This window comes from Cynocephalus volans, chromosome X (assembly GCF_027409185.1).
Source record: "Cynocephalus volans isolate mCynVol1 chromosome X, mCynVol1.pri, whole genome shotgun sequence".
Taxonomy (NCBI): Eukaryota; Metazoa; Chordata; class Mammalia; order Dermoptera; family Cynocephalidae; genus Cynocephalus; species Cynocephalus volans.
The window spans coordinates 70,114,348-70,135,185 of NC_084478.1; the positions used below are offsets into that span (position 1 = coordinate 70,114,348).

General features: G+C 41.1%; 1 protein-coding gene across 1 annotated transcript; it reads left to right on the forward strand.

The window, feature by feature from the left end:
- The first annotated feature begins 2,595 nt into the window (after window positions 1–2,595).
- On the forward strand, window positions 2,596–10,886 carry LOC134367542 (A-kinase anchor protein 4-like). The gene is made up of 5 exons (XM_063084284.1): window positions 2,596–2,691; window positions 3,751–3,801; window positions 4,314–4,415; window positions 7,546–9,651; window positions 10,731–10,886. Exons 1-5 carry the CDS (start codon window positions 2,596–2,598, stop codon window positions 10,884–10,886), a joined length of 2,511 nt encoding a protein of 836 aa, XP_062940354.1.
- The last annotated feature ends 9,952 nt before the right edge of the window (window positions 10,887–20,838 follow it).

Here is a 20,838-nt window from a genome sequence, read left to right on the forward strand (position 1 = left end):
AGGAGTCTGTGAAAGGCTGACCCTGTACCAACTGGATCAGACATTCTGTGGCCTACTTATGTCTCATGGTGAAGGTCAGAGCTTGCTGGACCACTTAAATTACCTAGAATCCTAAGAATAGAGCCCCACACTTTGCTATCACTGTTCTCTATAGAAACAGTAATGTCATGGAGTAGAATTTCTGGTACCAGCTGGCACTTGAGGTTTAGAAAAGTATGGAGGGTTGAGGAAAGATGCAACATGTTGAGGCAGACAAAGAGTCATCACAGCATCCAAACTGAGAAGAAAAAATCATTCAAAGGTCCTACGTAATAATCTACTCTGATACTTATAATGGTAGGGACATCTTCTGTCTTTCACTAGCTAAAGAGATGTCTTAATGGTGAGGTGAAACCACAGAACTGTTAAGGAAGCCTACAACTTTCTGTGTTCACAATTTTATTTGGGATATCCAGAAAAGACTTTGGTCAACATTTCTCTGTTTCTACATAAATCCAGATATCTCTTGCCACAACAGTCTGATTCTCTAGTGAGAAACTCAAAGAGAAATAACCTATCATGTGAAAATTAATAGTTTTATTCACAAAAACTGGTGGTAATTCTGTATGTGAAAACTACAGATCTCCACCAAACTGCTAACTAATATAATTAGATTGGTCTGGAGGTCTAGCAAGAAAAGGAAGAGAAGGGAAATCTTGAGGAGTCATGAGCTGAAGAAAGTGTGAAAGAAATATGTGTTTTATCCTAGAGATAACATAAAAAGTTTGCCCTGCAGCAGAAAACCTGATGTGCTTTTAATGTGAAAAGGCGCTGAGTTTGCCAGTGTGCCATACCTTTGCTCAGCTTGCTGTAGTTTCAGGCATTGTGACCCACCAAACCGCATTGTCATACTTCAGGGTCATAGCCAGCAGGGATGTGTCTGGCCCATCATTCTGGTCCAGCAGCTGACGGGGGTGGCAGCCAGCTGCAGGTGCCCAAGAACTTGGCACTGCCCAGTTCCATCGAAAGGGGCACATCTCCCTTCAGGGTGGCACATTTTCAGCCAAAAGTTGAAAAGAACATTATCAAGGTAATGAGTTCATAATTTTTATTTTTTACAGTTTTTTAGGACTTGAACTGAGGCTGGATCCAAATGACATGAGGGACCTCTATGCCTCTCCTTTTTTTTCTAGGCCAATGTTTTCTAGGTCTTGAAAAAAAGGAAAGAAACTCCCTCTTCTGAGGGTGTGGGGGGGGGGCTTTTCCTATAATTTTTCAAGGTTTCATAGAGATTCTTGAAGGGTAAGCCCAAAAATATCTTGGGAGTGGGGGTGGCAGGGATGGTAAAGAGTAGGAAAGTAGTATTATCATGTGAAAGGATAGCTGCTATAAAAATGTTGTGGGGAGAAATAAGAGGGAGAGAGAGTGAGAGGGAGAAGGGAGGGAGAGAGGGAGGGAGGGAAGAGAAGGGAGAGAGGTGAGGGAGGAAGCGAGAGGGAGGAAGGGAGAGAAGAGAATGAGACTATTTTGGAGGGCTAGAGGAAAAAGGAGGTCTAAATTTTGAAAGAGGCCTGGGGAAAATATATATATAGGGTAAAAAGGAATTCAACAGCCCTTTAATACTTGGCAAAAAGGATTTCTCTTGATAAATTTTAAAAAGAAACCAAATTCAAGCCCCAGATACCAAAACAAGTCTACTGAGCTCTTAACTGTGTCTTGCGAGGATAAATCTGAGGTCTTTTTTAGCAAAAATCAATCACTGGCTTCTGCCATTTCCTTTTAGCTCCAGGCTGAGTTGGGAGGTTGTAGGGATGGGGGACAGGGGAAGGTTGTAGAAGTAAGTTGGCAGAGATTATTTTTTCTTTTCAAAATAAAATTGAACTTGATTCTATGGGATCAGGTCTGGTTTTCTCTCAGAGACTTGTGTCTTGGCATATTTATGGCTATTAGACTGAGTTTTCTCAGCATTCAGGACCTTGTTCTATATGTTCGAATCTCATGTGTTGTTTTAACTAAAATGGCTGTTTATTTACGCTACTGGTATTACTTTAGTCTTTTCCAATAACCCTGAGTGACGTGTTACAGCTGTTTATCTAATTTCACTTTCTTCAATGTAATGAGACTCTGGTTGGACTAGAGTTAGATAGAATTAAGTTAGAGGGCGATGAGGTGAGCTTGATTCTTTGAAGGTGCCCGAAAGTAGGTAAAGAAATGTGGAGACAGGTGATATTTAGTTAATGAAGTTGGGTAGAAGTAAATCACTAAATGTAATCCCTACAGTCTCTAGACCTCTTTTTAAATTTGCTTCCCTGGTCCACCATTTTTCCTGACTGATGTTCTCCCAAGTCAGTATGATACTCCCATGGTTCCAAATACTTGGTGTGGGGAGTCTAAATTGAAGGAGACTATGGGTTTTGCTAAAAGATAATGATCCTGAGCATCAAGTTCAAACATTTCAGTGTCCTTCCCCACTACTCATCCTACCAGCTCCTAGCCTAAACCTATATAAAACACAGAGATGGGTTCAGGACCCTCTCCAGAGATTCTTATCCAAACTGACCCGGTTTCTAAAAACCCTATATAAGCATTTCAGATTTCTTTTATTTCTCTTTCCAGATGTCTGATGATATTGACTGGTTACGCAGCCGCAGGGGCGTGTGCAAGGTAGATCTCTACAGCCCAACAGGACAGAAAGATCAAGACCGGAAAGTGGTAAGATACAAAAGGACTCCTACCAAAAAATTAGAAAAAAATGCCATATGGGTATAGATATCCTGGGGCCCAAGATAAACTAATGCAAGCTGATACTGTGACTTCTCCTAGCAACCAAGCTCAGTAAAGTCTGTCATAGCCAACACACTCACGCATGATACAGGGATAAATGAAGAGTGGGGCAGGGTGAGGAGTGATGTAAGGGAGGTGGAGAGGGGAGGGCTAGGGAGGAGACAGGGGAGGGAAGAGTAGTGGTTACCTCATAACTAACCCCTATTCCTTAAGACCTAAGTCATAATAACGTCACCTAACTATCAGTAAGTTACACTGGGACCCTTCGGGAGTGCAAAATACTTCAAGCTCAGTTTCCCAAACCTCAAGTGATTTACATAATATTTCATATTTTTTATCATGCTCAAGTACCACTCATACTATTACTTACTTAATATGTGCTTTTGCAATGTTTTCAAAATCAACTTACGTTTTAAAAATCACCATCACCCTAAGCATTACCAATAATAGCACAGGTTTGGAGTTCTAGTATGTATTTTCCCCAATGCACAACAAAAATGCACTTATTAAACACAGAAATGATTATACATGTACCACCTAAAATTTTCTACATCATCAACAGTAAAAATATCACATTTTGAGAAGCACTAGTGTAGTAGAAAGCACCCTAAACTAGAAGCCAGGGAGACTGGATTCTAACACAAGCTTCAACTTTGGGTTTGTGTCACTTGGAAAAGCTGCTTCTCTTCTCTGTTTTCTCATTTACTACATGTAGGTACTGTACTTTGGGCCTCTATCTGACAGGTTGGTATTCTCATTTAAGAAACAGAGTAATGCTAAGATTCTGTCTGCTTAATACTCACAATATTAAGATTTACTCTGTACTTACTAAGTTCCAGGCACTCCGCTAAAAGCTTTGCATGCACTGTCTTGAATTAATCCCCATAAGAATCCTGTGAGGTAAGTGCTGTTGTTGTCATCTCCCAGAAAGAGAAATAATAGCCTTTTCTAGAGTTATTCTAAATTCATCCTCCTAATTTGATACAGATATGCTTTGTCGATGTGTCTACCCTGAATGTGGAAGATAAAGACTCCGAGGTGGGTATTCTCTGCTAAGAGTTGGAATGGGTGGGAAAATGCTGAGAAGGGTTATCAGTCAAGTATGAGGAAAGGGAAAAGCTGTGGCAGAGGGTGGAAAGCCATCATTCTCATGATCCCAGGATCCCTGGTTCCTAATTTACTGTCACTCTTGATATAAAGTCTCATTTTAGAAGCCACTTAAGTTGATGGTAGGGCTGAAAGAACTAAAACATGGAAGATAGCTGTCAGAAAAGTTCTTTAAAAAACCTGTCTAAAAGGATGATGACTAATGGAATATGGTCCTTGAGATTGATGATTTTGTAAACATCTTCGGAGGGGGAAGTAGTAATTGGTGGAGGGAACTTTGTCTTATTCTTCAAAGACTAGCTAGCATTACAAGCCTACCTCTCCTGCAGAAAGAAAAAGGATAATAGGAAACATGACATTCATGAAGTGGTAGCCTAGGGGGGTAGCTTGGAGAAATCTCAAAAAGCATCTGTTCATAAGAATCTCGCCCTTTAATTCCATAGGGTGCTGCTGGTTGCAGCTCAGAAGGTGACTTAAACCTGGAGACTCTGGAAGAAAAAGAGATTATCGTGATCAAGGACACTGAGAAGCAAGACCAGTCTAAGGTATACTTAGCCTCTGAGATTCTACCCCTTCTAATTACAAAAGACCAATGTTTTTTTTTTAATTGAAGCACAATGGATTATACATATTTTAGGGGGTACAACATTGACTACCATCACCTGTACACAATGTGTGTTGATCAAATCAATATTATTAGCATGTTCATTATCACAAATAATAACCATACTTTATGCTAAGTCTGAGGACTCTGGTTCAGAGACGGTAAGAAAACTATGGTCAAACAGGCCCATTAGTTTGAACACTATGACATTCTAGAGAACACAGGCCTAAGTTCAGGGCCACAGTAAGTGCAACACCCAGTTATTTAATGATGGGACTAATCACAGAGGTTCAGAATGCCCTTTCCTGATTTTCAGGTACCTACTCCAATCAGAATTTTGCTATTTTTACCCTAACAAAGATGTGGGTGTATAGGCAAGATCTTTTGCAATGTTCTTTGCTGGCTTGTAATGGACTTGTGTGCCCTATATTGCCCAACATCCAACAGAAAAGAAGGAGGGATACGGAGCAGAGAAAATCCATAACAACCAAGAATTTGAGTGCCTAGTCTCCACTCTGTTGTCTAAGAGATTAGCCAGGCTGTTGGGTAACTTAAAGTTAGAAACAATTAGATTTGCACACTACTGTCTCATACATAATCCTCTTGTTTTTGTGTAAGTATCCCAAATTATATGTTAGGCTCCAGGTTTGGGAAGGGCATTGGAGCACACAACAAGTCACCCCCACATCCCTACAAGCCTGGAGTCGCTGGTATTGGGACAGGATATTTGGCTTTAGCACAAAAGAATCAAATATTTCTTGTTCTGTGTCCCTAGGCTAACAAGTAATAACCAAAACATCATTTCTGACCCCAGAAACCTTTATAGTGAGAGCAAGGAAAAAACGTTACATAACATTCTCCAAAGAGTTTTGGGTTTAGTTGGGGGTGGCCAACTCCATTTTGGAGTCTTAAGAAAAGCATAAATTATACCTGGCATTTATTTTTAACAGAGCAGCCCATATTTCCTACACACAATGCAGATCTCCTTGATTGTAACTTAAGCCCATTTGTCAACCTGATCATGACCTCACACTTCCAGGAATTCAGTGAAAAGAGAAGAGAGGAAGCAAGGCGAGGGGCAAAGAGGGCAATGGTATTTACTGATGAATGCACACTGTGTACATAATACATATACACATACCCATACATGGGCATACACAGTCACAGACATAGATGTACACATATAAATTTATACAAAGTGACACGCACATCAGTATATACATTTACATACATTAACAAAAGATAATTTATACAAGTAATGATACACACAGGCCTGGCTACATGTGATTGAGGAACACATACAAGCATTGATATATCAAACTCAATATATTGATCTATTCATATACAAGGACTTACACACATATACAAAGATATACGAAGTCATATATAGAGTCAGATGCAGTGACATGTCAACATGTAGTATACATAAACACCCATCTTACACACAATGTATAAATATACACTCACATTAACACACTCTAGCCTTGATCAAAATACAGTGACTATATGGACCCAGGTATTGGCATACATACATATTAATATACATGTCTATGCAAAGACATGTATGGTCATACACAGTCATGCTGACACACACACATAGAAACTTACACAAAGTGATACACTTTCACAATCGTTTGTATGCATTGATACACACATTGACATGAATGCTGTGACATACCCACTCATGTATTCACACACATACTCAAATGCCAGGGTATGTGCAACACCGACACACACATTGTCAAGCATTGACATAGCATATAAGTATAGCATAAATTGGCACCCAATTCATTGATGTACACAGTCATTATACAATCACCTACTTACACATATCCATATTTTAACACACACATTCATTAATATTATAATAGATTAATCTATAATATATCAATAGATACTATATTAATATAATGTATCAATCTATTATAATATTAGTGAATGTGTATGTTAATGTGTAAATTTCTGCTTTAATATACATAAATGAATTTATAGCTTCATGACACATACTAGTGAGTTTATATCATAAACATATACATAGACTACTCAAATTGACACTTGCTCATTTTTATAGTCAGAGACATACTGACATACACACTCATATCTTGACACATGCAAGTACAAATAGATATACTAGTATGCACATTTTGACCTATACAGTAAATATATACAATGGGTAACAATGTCAAAATACATTATTATGCATGCTTACACATGGTCACACATATGCACACACATACACATACTGGCACATTTTCACACACTAACAATACAGACTGATACATTCTCACATCTGTTGAGATGTTCACAGAAATGAATTCCTATGTCAATGTACATATACACACACAACAGTCACATTCACACATTGAAATAAACACACATACTCATACGGTACTGACAAGCATATTGATAACACCCGTGTATTAGTCTGTTTAGTGTTGCTATAACAGAAATACCTGAAACTGGGTAATTTATAAGGAAAAGACAATTATTTGGCTTATGATTCTGGGACAGCTGCATCTGGCATGGGACTCAGGCTGCTTCTACTCATCGTGGAAAGCGGCAGGCAGCCAGTGGGTACAAGCAGATCACATGGTGAGAGAAAGCAAGAGAGAGAGAGAGAGAGAGAGAGAGAGAGAGAGGAGGTGCCAGGGTCTTTTAAACAACCAGCTCTCATGGGAAGGGAACTAATAGAGCGAGAACTCACTCATTACTCTCCCCACCTAGGCAGACCACTAATCCATTCATGAGGGATCCACCCCCATGACTCAAACAGTTTCCAACACTGTCGCAATGGGGATCAAATTTCCACATGAGTTTTGGAGGGGACAACACATCCAAACTCCATCAACCTGTATATAGTTAAGTGTACAAATGTATATACTGTTAGCTTTCGTTGCTGCCACTTCTGCTTACATGTGTACTAATGGATATAATTGAATGTTATATTCCCATGCCAATTCTAAAAGGTCAAGTCCCTAATCTATGCAATTTAGAAGATATATCTACTAAATGAAATAAGGGGAAAAGAAGTAGCCTACCCAAACTCTTATAGCTAGATGTTCTTTTTTCAGATGGAGGGATCTGTATGCCTTTTCAAACAAACTCCCTCTGATCCCATGAGTGTCCTCAATTGGCTTCTCAATGATCTCCAGAAGTATGCCTTGGGTTTCCAACACGCACTGAGCCCCTCAGCCTCTAGCTGTAAACATAAGATAGGAAACACAGATGGCGAATATCACAAAATACCCTCTGGGAACTGCTACAGTGTCTATGCCAATCAGCTGAACATGGATTATGTGGCCAACGGACCTCAAAGCCTACATCTAGAAATGACAGCAACCAAAAACACCAACAATAACCAAGGTCCTTCGACTCCTCCAGCCAAGTCTCCTAGCACCCAGAGGGCAGTTATCTCCCCTGAAGGAGAATGTTCTACGGATGACCTTTCCTTCTATGTCAACCGACTATCTTCTCTGGTAATCCAGATGGCCCATAAGGAAATCAAGGAGAAGTTAGAAGGTGGAAGCAAATGCCTTCATCATTCAATCTATCCACCCCATGGGGACAAAGGAAAAAACAGCCCCCGCAGTGCTGTGAGCAAGATTGCTTCTGAAATGGCCCATGATGCTGTGGAAGCGACCTCTGCAGAAATGAATGGCAATGGGGAGGAGTGTAGGGAAGGTGACCAGAGGACATTTCTGTATAGTGAATTATCCAACAAGAACAAGGGTGGAGACAAGCAGATGTGCCAGAGAGATAGCAAAGACTTTGCAGATTCTATCAGCAAAGGCCTCATGGTTTATGCAAATCAGGTAGCATCTGACATGATGGTTTCCGTTATGAAGACCTTGAAAGTGCACAGTTCTGGCAAGCCAATTCCAGCCTGTGTGGTCCTGAAGAGAGTGTTGTTAAAGCACACCAAGGAAATTGTGTCTGATTTGATTGATTCCTGCATGAAAAACTTGCATAATATTACTGGAGTCCTGATGACCGACTCAGATTTTGTCTCGGCTCTCAAGAGGAATCTGTTCAACCATGGAAAACAAAATGCTGCTGACATCACGGAGGCCATACTGAAGCGCCTGGTTAGTGCCCTTCTTGGCGAGAAGAAGGAGACTAAGTCTCAAAGTCTGTCATATGCATCTTTGAAAGCTGGGTCCCATGATCCTAAATGCAAGAACCAGAGTCTTGAATTCTCAGCCATGAAAGCTGAAATGAAGGGGAAGGACAAAGGCAAAACGAAGCCAGACCCATGCAAGTCATTAACCAGTGCTGAGAAAGTTGGTGAACACATTCTCAAGGAGAGCCTGACCATGTGGAACCAAAAGCAAGGAAACCAAGGTAAGATGACTACCAAAGCATGTACCAGTAAAGAAGAGAAAAGAGAGAAGATCAGCCCTTCCACAGATTCACTGGCCAAGGACCTAATTGTCTCTGCCCTTATGCTGATCCAGTACCATCTGACTCAGCAGGCCAAGGGCAAAGATACATGCAAAGAAGACTGTCCTGGTTCTACCATGGACTATATGACTCAGAGTGCCCAGTATGAAAAGTGTGGAAGTGGCCAAAGTGCCAAAGCAATGTCAATGAAACATCTAGAAACTCACGGAGCTCCTGGACCATCCACCTCTCTAAAGGAAAATCAACAGCTGGACTCCGAGAAGCTGGATATGTCAAACATTGTTCTAACGCTGATTCAGAAACTGCTTAGTGAGAGCCCCTTCAACTGTGATGATCTATCTGAAGGTGAGAACAAGCGTTCTGAGAAGGCAAGCAAAGCAGCTTCTGTGTCCAAGAGATCTAACAGAGGGGAAGAACAATGCCAGGACAATCAAGAACTTGACTTTATCAGGGGGATGAAGCAAATGAGCTGGCAATTTATAGATCAGCTGGTAGAATCTGTGATGAAGCTGTGCCTTATCATGGCTAAGTATAGCAGCAATGGCGCAGCCCTTGCTGAATTGGAAGAACAAGCAAACTTGGCCAGATGTAGTCATGATGGTGAGATGTCACAGAACAATCAAGACTCTCCTGGGCCTGAAGTCATCGTCAATAATCAGTGTTCTACAAGTAACTTGCAGAAGCAGCTCCAGGCTGTCCTGCAGTGGATTGCAGCCTCCCAGTTTAATGTGCCCATGCTCTACTTCATGGGAGATGATGACGGACAACTGGAGAAGGTAAGGAATGCATCAAAGCAAGAGAAGAAAGAGGGTTAGAATGGGCAGAGGCGGGGAGGCAGCCTTGTACTTAGAGCCTAAGATTGATCCAATTTCTTTTCAAGTCTATTCTGTACCATGTGCTTCATGAAATACTTTCACCTCATAAAAAGACACAGAAGTGCTGAACCACTAGCTAAGTGGGGCAGTGGACACCTCAAGGCCTGTGTATTTCCACCAAGAGGAGGAGATTGAGATTTGCTCATTTTATCAGTGACTGTTTCAACAAACTATTTGGTAAAACATTGGGGAGTGATTTTTTAGTCTTACGTTTTGAGTTTTAAGATCCCCAAAGGACTTTGGAGAGAAAAAAAAAGAAAAAGGGAGCTCCTCCCCTTTGAGGTAATAGAAGTGTCATGGACCCATTTTGTCTTTGGCCAGAAACAATTTAAAACTAGTCTCATTATGACTTCTATATTCCTCCCCAAAACTCACAGGTCCTACAAGTGCCCAGAAAGTGCCTGTCTCCTTAAATTTTATGCCCTCAGTGCCTCACTTGCCTCACCCTCGTCCTGCTCCTCAGATCCCATGAAGGCCAGCATTATTCATACACATACACACATTCTCTGTGTGTGTGTGTGTCACACACACACACACACACACACCATAGCTGCATTTCTTACATTAGATGGGTTCCAGAGAAACCAAATACTTAACCAAATTATTTTCAGTCCAGGAGATGAACCCAGGTAATCTCCTAACCCTCAATCTCATACTTTCTTAGGGAGGCGGGGGTAATGTCTACCCCAAACCTTGACTAGCACAGAATAACCGAAAGGTCCAGCATCTGGTGAGAAGTATTTAATGAACACAGTTGGTTTCAGAGTTTGTTTTTAAAGCTCAAAAGCAAAGTACCTTTGGCATTTTGATAATGTCATTAGAGAAGATTCAAGGAAAAAGGAAAGCTATGTCAACAGCCTCCTTCCAGATCTTTAATCCTAGAATCATAGGAGTGAGGGCTGTGGGGTGTTCACTTTGTCCAGCGGGTCCTTCCTCCAAAAAGCACCAGGTGACTCAAGCTAGCTCTGCTCTCTCCACAGCTTCCTGACGTTTCAGCTAAGGCAGCAGAGAAGGGGTACAGTGTGGGAGACCTTCTTCAAGAGGTCATGAAGTTTGCCAAGGAACGACAACTGGATGAAGCCGTGGGAAACATGGCTAGAAAACAACTTCTAGACTGGCTGCTCACTAACCTGTGAGCTAACAACTCCTTTGACTCCTCTCCATCCTACTCCCCCCAGCAGCATTCCATCCCAGCTGGAGCCCCCTCACCATCAGGCCAGTGAACTGCACAATGCATGATTGTATTTCCTAATACATCTGAGCAGTTACACTGTGCCAGTACAGGGTGTCCGACAAGTTGGGCTAGAAAATGAATAAAAAAATTTTAAAAAAAAAAGAAGTGTCATTATTTTCTTGACAGATTTATCTGAGGCAAAGGACGGAATAGATCCAATTCCCAGGACTGGTGATACAGTGTTGGATTTGTGTCCAGATCTCATTCTGGGTTATTTTCTGAGCACCCAAGATACAGGGATATAAATGATGTCCACATCACTGAGTAATCTGGTTTGTCCAAGTAATCTCGAATTCATAGTCTAAAGTTTTGGCACCTGTGGCCTCCCTGTTTCTCCCAGAATCACATACCTAATTTGATAATCCCCTTTCTAATCCCAAAGATGCCACTTTCACGTTAAGAGTGTGCAGATGGGCTACCTTAGATGAAAAGCAAATTGAAAAAAGTGTATTGCCCATGGACATTGCTCTGCCTTGCCACCCCCTTTCCCCCGCAGTGTTCACTGCACATGGCTAAATACTTATCCAGAACTACAATGGGATCTGATTTTCCCCCATATGTTAGTAAAGCTTCCTTATAACTAATATCCTTCAATTGAGATTTCTTTGTCTTCCACCACTCTGAAAGAAAAATTTTCCAGAACATAAAGTTATAGGGTGGAAAATTCCTCATGAGTCTCAATGTCCCAGTGTCCTGACATGAGGACAACCTCCCCTTTGGGACTAGAACCAAGTTCCTAGATTTGTTCTATGCTTCCCAGAAGTTAACTGCAATGCTAAAACTCATTACAAATCAAGACAGTCGTTTCATCCCTGTGGTCCTCTGTTAGCTAGTTGCTGTGTGCTCTCATGGCATGCCGTGGCACCCTTGAGGTGCTGTGGCTTAGTAGAACAAGCACAGGATGTGACATCCTTCTGGACTCAACAGTCAAAGCTTTGCCCCTCACTAGTGGCATGGCCTTAGGCAGTCCTCCAGACTTTGAGCCTATTTCTTCATCTGTAAAATGTAGCTAAAAATTACAGTATTTAGAGGTCAAACTGGTGGAATAGATGTGATAGTGTTTTGCACAGGGTGAATCTTGTAACAAATGCAGATATGTGAAGGAAGCTGTACCTTCAAAGCCCCTCCTAGCACAGTTGAGAGTGCTCTCTTGATTTGTTTCAGAACTGAAAGTAAGATCCTCTGAGTATGGGACCCAGAGAAACACTTTTGGGGGGAGGTAAAAGGCACACAGGCAAACTTTGCCAACTTCCTCACAATGCCTGGATTAGTAGGGTAGAAGCAAAGGCAGGCCCCTTCAGAGCAGGACCTTTAAAACTCTCCAGCCCAGACGAAAGCTGATCAAACATTTTCCAGTCTCACCTCAGCCCATGAAAAGCCTTGGAGTTGAGCCACCACAGATCCTTCTCTTTGCCCTTGAAGAAAATCCTTAATAAACAAATCCCAAGGCCAGGGCTGCATTTCTAATGACTCAATCATCCCTGAGCACAGCTGGGTCCCATAGTAGTTTATTTCTTTGATTAACTTGGCTCTTACCTTGCTCCTGATTTTTATTATGAAGTGGCCTTGGGGATTCCTTGGAACGTGGAAATAGAGCAAAGGAAGTTATATGTTCTGTTAAATGAGGGGGGTTGAGGCAAGATGGTCCATAAGGGCCCTTCCAGTTCTGACATTTAAGGATTATAAGAATAAGTTTCTTTTGAATAATTTCTAAGGGAAACGTGTGTGAGTGAGGTAAGTTCACGGTAAAGAAACTTGATTTTTGCCAGAGCTAATTGACAGACTCCAGCAGAGAAAGGAATGCTTTGGGCCACAAGGACCCTGACAAGGGTCTGCAGGAGCTCAATAGCCCTTGAGGTTTATTCCTGGAGAGTGAAACCCTGGCATCCCAATAGCAATGTGGCCATGCTTAGTGCCAGCAAATGGAAATGGACAAGGACTTCTGCTGAGCTGACAGCCCTGCATATAGTAGGAAAGGGACAACGGGAGCAGAAAAAGAGGAAAACATGGTTCTCTCCTGGCAGGTGGTGTGACTGGCTTGCTATCTCTTGCAAACAGTTTCAATTTCTCTGTCTTCTTGCCTTCGTTTCAAAAGAAAGTTGGGAGGAGAATTTGTCTGGGAGGTTACTTCAGAGCCAGGACTAGACTGTGGTGAGGCAAGTACTTGCGTCAGGGGCCAAAAAACTCAGTAACCAAGGTAAATAATATTTTAATGCAATATTTTGAAAAATCAAAATTAATGCCCAAAAAACCCCACGATGAACAAAATATCAAAAATTTTAATACAGAGAATCAGTAACAGTATTGTGCCAAGCCCTAATGAAGCATGAAGCAAAAGGAAAAATTGGTAAGACTGATTTTATGGGAGTAACACTTTATGGGAGATTGCCAGGCACTATTTAGAGGATGTATTGCCCTTAAAGCCTATATCAGTACAAAAGAGAAACAGTCAAGTCCATGCCTAAAAAACTGAAAAAGGGAACAAATAAATCAAACAAGTTTAGGTAAGGAGAAATAAAATTTGAAGCAAGGAAAGAACAAATGGAGAAAGCAAAGTTTCACTTAATCCTTCAAATGTCAGGGGTTGGGGCATGTTGCAGTTGTTTTTTCTCTTGCTTAACATGAAAAGTACATCTTTCCAAACAAAAGCTCATATTAGATTAATTCTGGTTAAAAAAAAGGATCCATGAGAGATTGCCCCTGCTAAAATTCTATCTTAAAGTAGTTCTAATAACGAATGAAAAAAAAAATAAGTGAAAAGTAGAAATATAGGAGAGGTAGAAATAAAAATACTGCTTTTGCAAATGATGTATTTGCACATCCATGAAAATCATATCCCCAAATACCAGAGGTAACGAAAGAGTTTTGCAAAGTTATATGATAGAAGATACTAGTGAGCTGTAAGAATTTGTCATCAACTAAAACAGTTCCAGCTGCTTTTCCCCCAGTGACTCAGAGACATGTAAAAAGTTCACCAGTTCCCCCACACTAAATCTTTGCAGTGTCAGAACATAAATCTAAAAGATTCTATTAACTTCCTATACCCTAGAGCCACCCAGACAGAAAAGGGAGAGTCTATTTACAATAGTGACAGTAATATTAAACACTCAGGTATTAAGGAAGGCAAGAAATGACAATTACAGAGCATTTACTGAGTGCTGGACACTACTAGGTGCTTTAATTCTTTCCTAAACCTTGTGAGATGGTTTCTTCTTAGCTGCTTTTTATGGATTGGAATTTAGAGGCTCAGGCTTAAATGCCTTTTCAAGGTCATACAATCAGTAAGTGGGAGAGGTGGGATTCAAATCCGCGTTTGCCTCATGTCAGATACTGTGCTCTTTCCATTCTGTCACACCATCTATTAACCCAGATCTATGCTTATTAAAGGAAGAAACTATGAAACACAAATGAGAAGAATAAAGGAATACAGATAAACAAAAAACCGGATTATGCTCCTGACTGGTAAAACTAAACAACACTCTCTAATTCAACGAAAGGTCTTAAGTAATGTCAATTTAAATCTTTATGGGATAGTCTCAAAATATGTCCCCCAAGATATTTATTAGTTACAAAGGGAAAAATAGAAACTTTACAATGTAGAACCTGTCAGTCACATGTTAATTAGGTGATCGAGGTTAACATCACTAGTAAAGACATACTGATATCATGTATCTCCTGATAGGATGTGATGAGAAGGGCATATCGCCTTGTTGGCATTCTTGCCCAAAACCCCTAAACCCAGGCCAATCATGGAAAACCATCAGACACACCCAAATTTAGGGACATTCTACACAATACCTGACCACAATTGACTGCAAGAGTCACTAGGGAACATTTTAGGGTGATGGAAATATTCTATAAATCTTGATAAGGGAGGTGTTTAACACAGGTATATACATTTCTCAAGACTCATCAACCTCTATGCTTAAAATAAGTGAATTTTATTCTATCCAAATTATATCTCAACAAAGTCGATGTAAAACATGTTTAAATTTAATAAATACCTATAGGGAAAAAAATTCCCCTTCCACTGTTCACCATTTGAAGGGTTTGAGCCCGCAGTTCCAGAGTGAGATTTGGGTTCACTCAGTCTGCTGTAAGAAGGTTGGATTGGAGGGAGTGGTCTGCTGCTCAACTAACTGTTTTTCACTTCCTTTTTATTTGTTTTTTTTTTTTTTTTTCTTCCTTTCATTATTCCTTTTTAAAATGCCAGCCTCACTGGACTTTAGGTTAAAAGGATCTCTCCACACCTGGGCCAACATACCCCTTGGGGGGCAGGTGGGGGAGGTAAAATGTGCCCCCTATGACTGGCTGGGAAACCCCAGCTATGATGGACACAACTGGTGAAAGGGAGGGTAGCAGGTTTTCACTTTCCTTCTCTAAGGCTGCAGTTTGTCTCATGCCTGTGTTCACCATTCTCACTCCTACTACCAGATGCCAGGAACAGTGGACTCCAGACTCCAGAATCTCTCCCACTCCCAAGTAACACATGGCTGTATTTTCTCTGACCCTGAAGTGGTTTCACGCAATTCCTCCCAGAAACTATAAATCCTGTGCCAGAACTCAGCAGGAGGGGGAAGCAAAGGCAAACACCCTGACCTGCTAACCTTCTGGGGGATGGGGGGTTGATAGCATATGGCTTCCAGAGCCCTTGCTTTCGGAAAAGAAATTTATCTTGTTGGGAGATTTCAGGTGTCTTTGTCAGCCCGTCCTGTGACACAGACTATCTGCTAGAGGGAATGGGGGATTGCCAGGGAAATCTCTGGCACCAAATGGTCTACTTGTGAACTGATACAGCCACTTAGTTCTCCTCATTCCGATGCAATTCTAACCAGGCACACCAAGAATGACTTGTCATGTTTCTCCATTCTCCTCTGAGTCTACTCTTGGGGTTTCCTTTCTACTTCCCTGGCACTTCCTTCTCAGTCTCTTTCATTGAATACTCTTTCTCTGCCCATCTGATAAATGCTGGAGTACCCCAGGATCTATCCTCGCCTCACTGCTCTTTTCAACACCCCCAATCCCTAGCTGCACCCACTTTACAGAGGGTTGGAGGCAGGCCCAGGTGGGACATTACCAAAGGGAACTAGTGCTAGGGTTTGGTTCCTGAAAGACATCAAGAACCAGAGAAGGCAGAGGAAGGTGTGAGATGGAGTCCTCCCAATAGTACTTCTTTCCTGGGGTCCTGGAACTTTTAAAATGTAGATTTCCAGCCTGCCCCCACGCAGGAAAACTCTCAGTTCCTTAGTTTTGTGTTGCAACTAGACATGCATATTTTGAAAAATCTTCTGCAAGTGATGTCCTATTAGCCCTTTTTATTTTGAAAAAATTAAAACCTACAGAAAAATTATAAGACTAGAACAATGAGTACCCATATAGCTTTACCATCTGCCTTCACCAATTGTTAATATTTTGCCATCTTGTTTTATCTATCGAGCACACAACTGACTAAAATTGTGTATATATAACAATTATTGTATAAAATTATCATTATCTTGCTGGACCATTTGCAAGTTAGTGCAGACATCATGATATTTAACCCTAAATACTCCAGTGTGTATCTCCTAGGAACAAGGACATTCTTCCACAGACAATTCAGATTAATTTTTCTTAAATATCTCAATAATGGTCTCTATAGCTGTTCCCCTTTACTCTATCCAAGATCCATGCAACTGCATTTAGTTACCATATCTCTTTAGTGTCCTTTAATCTACCACAGTTCCCAGCCCCTTTTCTGGTCTTTTATAACATTGACAGTTTTTAACAGTTCAGTCGTTTTGCAAAATATCCAAGAGACTTTGATCAGAGTCAAAGTTGAGAACAGCTTTAAAAGTACTTTAGTTTGGAGAGGTCATAACTAGTCAATGAACTGAAGGCCAAAATGGAGATAGCACCATGGGTTAGGAACTGCGTGAAAACTGGAAGGAGGTAAGGAGTGAGGAAGGATGGTGGCTGGGCAGATTGCATGGCTTAAATATATAAGGTCACAGCTGCTATTTTTCCTATAGCTACAAACACCCAAATACACCCAACAGTGACTTCTTCAGTCTTCCAAACAGTCTCCTGCATCCCAGGCCCTTATACTGAACTGTCTACTGGACATAGAAATTTATTGAGCATCTAATAACACAGAATTAAATATAAGATAAAAAAAATAACATAGGATTTAAATAATATTTACAACCCCCAGAATTTCTAAACATAGAAATGTATTTATTTATTATGTCAGGTACTGTTCTAAGCACATTATATGCATTAACTCATTTAATCTTCAGCACGGCAAACCCTCTAGGAGGCAGGAACTATGACTGTCCCTGTTTGAGGGGTGAAAAAATTAAAGCACAGAGGGTAGTTATTTGTTTGGGGTCAGACAGCTAGTAAGTGGTGGCATCAGAATTTGAACCCAGCAAGTTCAAAAGTGAAGCTCCAGAGCCTTCACCTTTTTAAAATTTATTTTTTAAATTATTATCCAGTAAAACTGACTTTTTTTCTCTTGGTTTGCAGTTCTATGAATTTTAACACATGTACAGATTCATGTAGGTGCCACAACGAACAGGATACAGAACAGTTCCATCACCTCCCAAAAACTCCCTCTGCTGCGTGTGTGTGTGTGTGTTTTGTCTGTGTGTGTGTCTGTGTGTGACCGGTAATGGGATTGGAACCCTTGGCTTGGTGTCTGCTGCCCTTTTATCGTCATGCACACCCTCACCACCTATGGGGAACTTTTTTTTTTTTTTTTTCCTTCTGCAGTCTGTTTCCAACGTCAGTTGTTTTCAAAAATTCTGCAGTGCTAATCGGGTCCACGTGACCAAACAGTGGCCAGTTAGGTCGGTGGTGAGGAACGTTTAGATCGGTTCTCAGAGTTCTCATTATGCTAATTAGGATCAGAAAACGTGCACAGAGGTCAACGATAAACCACAGAGTTCGTAACAGCTTTATGAGCCCCGCGCTCCTGAGTTCCTCACTTTCCGTTAACTCCCGAGCTTCCCAGTACTTCCGTGTTCTGGGGGCCAGAAATAACCCACTTCCGGGATTGCGCTGTGTCTGTGTCACGTGGCGGGGGGGGGGGCGGGAAGGAGACAGAAAAAAAAAAGGCAATCGGTTTTGGCCCCTCCTTCTCAGAGCTGCAGCTCTACTAAACAGAGAAGCTTCTTCTTCAGAGTTTTGGCTTCTTCAGTTTCCCATTCCTGGCTGCTCTTTGCCACTGCCATTACCCAAGTGCCTGGTGACTGGGCTGCAAGAGAACAGAGAAAAAAGCACACAGTTATTTCCACTACTGTCCCTTTCCCGCTCCTCCATTCAGAAGTAAAAGGTTTCTACTGGATCTCCACACAGCAGTGCTCACTTCCAGGTTTCGGATTGTGGTGTTTGTGCCGGGAGATGATGCAGGAACAAAAGCAGTCAACTCACTACCAGTTTGGTGGTGCTTTTAATTCTAGTGTCTTCTCTGATCTGCTTGCCGATTCACTATTCAGAGTTCTCAAAAGAATTGCCCATGCGTTCTGTCCAAGTTTTATAGTCAAGTTCAGTGGGAGTTAAATGGAGGTGCATGTTTACTCCATCATACCCAGAATCAAAAAATCAGCTCTCAGTTTTAAACCCCAAGCCATTGTGCCTCTCCCCATAAATGTCCCATAGACACTATGAACTCATTGTGTGCCAATTGGATTCGTTACCTGTTCACCTAGTCTTACTCCTTCTATCGCTCCCAGTCCTACCGTCATTTACCCAGTTGTCCAAGCTGGAATCCTGGGCATTGTCTTGGGCTCTTCTCTCTCTTTAATGTCTACATTCAGTCATTCAATCAGTCCTTTATTCTCTCTCCTTATTTCCACTATCTTAAATTATTCAGGACTGTATTCTTCGTCACTTGGATTATTATTACAGTCAGCTAATTGGTGTGACTGGCTGTTTTTTTTTTTTTTTCAACTTTCTACTGTTTAAAGTTTTTATTGGCTATATACAAAAAAGTGCAGAAAGTTATAAGCTCAATGAATTATCACAAACTGAACCCACCCACTATCAAGAAACAGAACATTCCCAGCATCCAAAAGCTTTTCTTATGCTTCCTCTCAAGTATTACCCCTTCCCTTCTCCCTATAGGTGATTCTCAACACCACATCTTGGTTTTGCCATTTTAAAAATTTATATATAAATAGAATCATTCTGCACGGTTTTGTGGGTGTCTGGTTTCCTTAGCTTGACTTATGTTGTAAGCTTTAACCATGTTGTTTTATTTTCACTGCTGTATAATATTCCATTATATATTATATCATCCATTTTATGATTGATGGACATTTGGGTTGCTTCCAGTTTGGGCCCGTTAAGAACAGTGCTACTATAAATACTCCTATACATGTCTTTTGGTGGTCATAAGCTCTCATTTATATTGAAATATACCTACAAGTGATATTTTTGATATGTATATGATCAACTTTATGCATATGCCAAACTTGACCAAAGTGTTTGTATCAATTTACACTTTCCACCGGTAGTATATGAGATGTCCTGTTGCTCTATAGCTGAATAACATTTTAAGAGATTATTACATTTATGTATTTCTTCTCCCTGTACTTCTTTTCTTTTCTTTTCTTCTTTTGTTCCATGAAGCAGGTAACTTGATTCTGGCCCTCTTGGATACCAGGAGGTGTGTAGTAGAGCAGAAAACTGACATTTCCCACACCACTTCCTGACTTTTATTCAAACATCCTTGAGCCCCAGAGGGAGGAAAGTTTGCTGGTAAAGAAAAAAACATCTGGGAAGAAACATAAAGGGAAGATGATTTTCCCAGATTAGAAAAGAGATTTCCCTGATATAAGGGAAGAAGAGAAATTTCTAGAGCAGCAGAGCCTGGCCTGCCTTCTGGGCAGTGTGAAGGGAAGGCAGCAAGACCCCAGAGAGAAATGGTGAGGTGGGGAATCTAGTAAGTTGGGTTTAAGCAAAAGATTTTCACAAAATCATCTGAGTGCTGCCAGACCTAAAGGGCCCTGCACAGAGGCCAGTGGCTATCTCAGTATTAGGCAGGGTGAGCAGAAGACTTGATGACCAGAGGGCCATACCCCCATGCCCTGGTACATATAAAATCCCCGAGCATGGGCAGAATTCTGAGTGAGGGGTCCCAAGAATAACAGGTTGAGCTTCCCTCCAGACTGAGGGGATTGGGAGCTCAAATTGGAATTTACTCTGATTTTTAAAGAGATAATGATGTTTCTTATCACAGGGTGGACTGAGGTTTGTACCTCCTACACTGGTCTGGTGTTCCCCAGGGCTACTGCTAACACATATAGCATCTCTGTGAAAATTAGAAAAAAGGCACTGCCTCTGGGTTGACCAATTAGAGAAAGGCTCACTTTTTTAAAAAAAAAATTTTATTTTGTCGATATACATTGTAGCTGATTATTGCTCCTCATCACCAAAACCTCCCTCCCTTCTCCCTCCCCCCCTCCCCCCCAACAATGTCCTTTCTGTTTGCTTGTCGTATCAACTTCAAATAATTGTGGTTGTTATATCTTCCCCCCCCCCGTTTGTGTGTGTGTGTGTGTGTGAATTTATATATTAATTTTTAGCTCCTACCAATAAGTGAGAACATGTGGTATTTCTCTTTCTGTGCCTGACTTGTTTCACTTAATATAATTCTCTCAAGGTCCATCCATGTTGTTGCAAATGGCAGTATTTCATTCGTTTTTATAGCTGAGTAGTATTCCATTGTGTAGATGTACCACATTTTCCGTATCCACTCATCTGATGATGGGCATTTGGGCTGGTTCCAACTCTTGGTTATTGTAAAGAGTGCTGTGATGAACATTGGGGAACAGGTATACCTTCGACTTGATGATTTCCATTCCTCTGGGTAT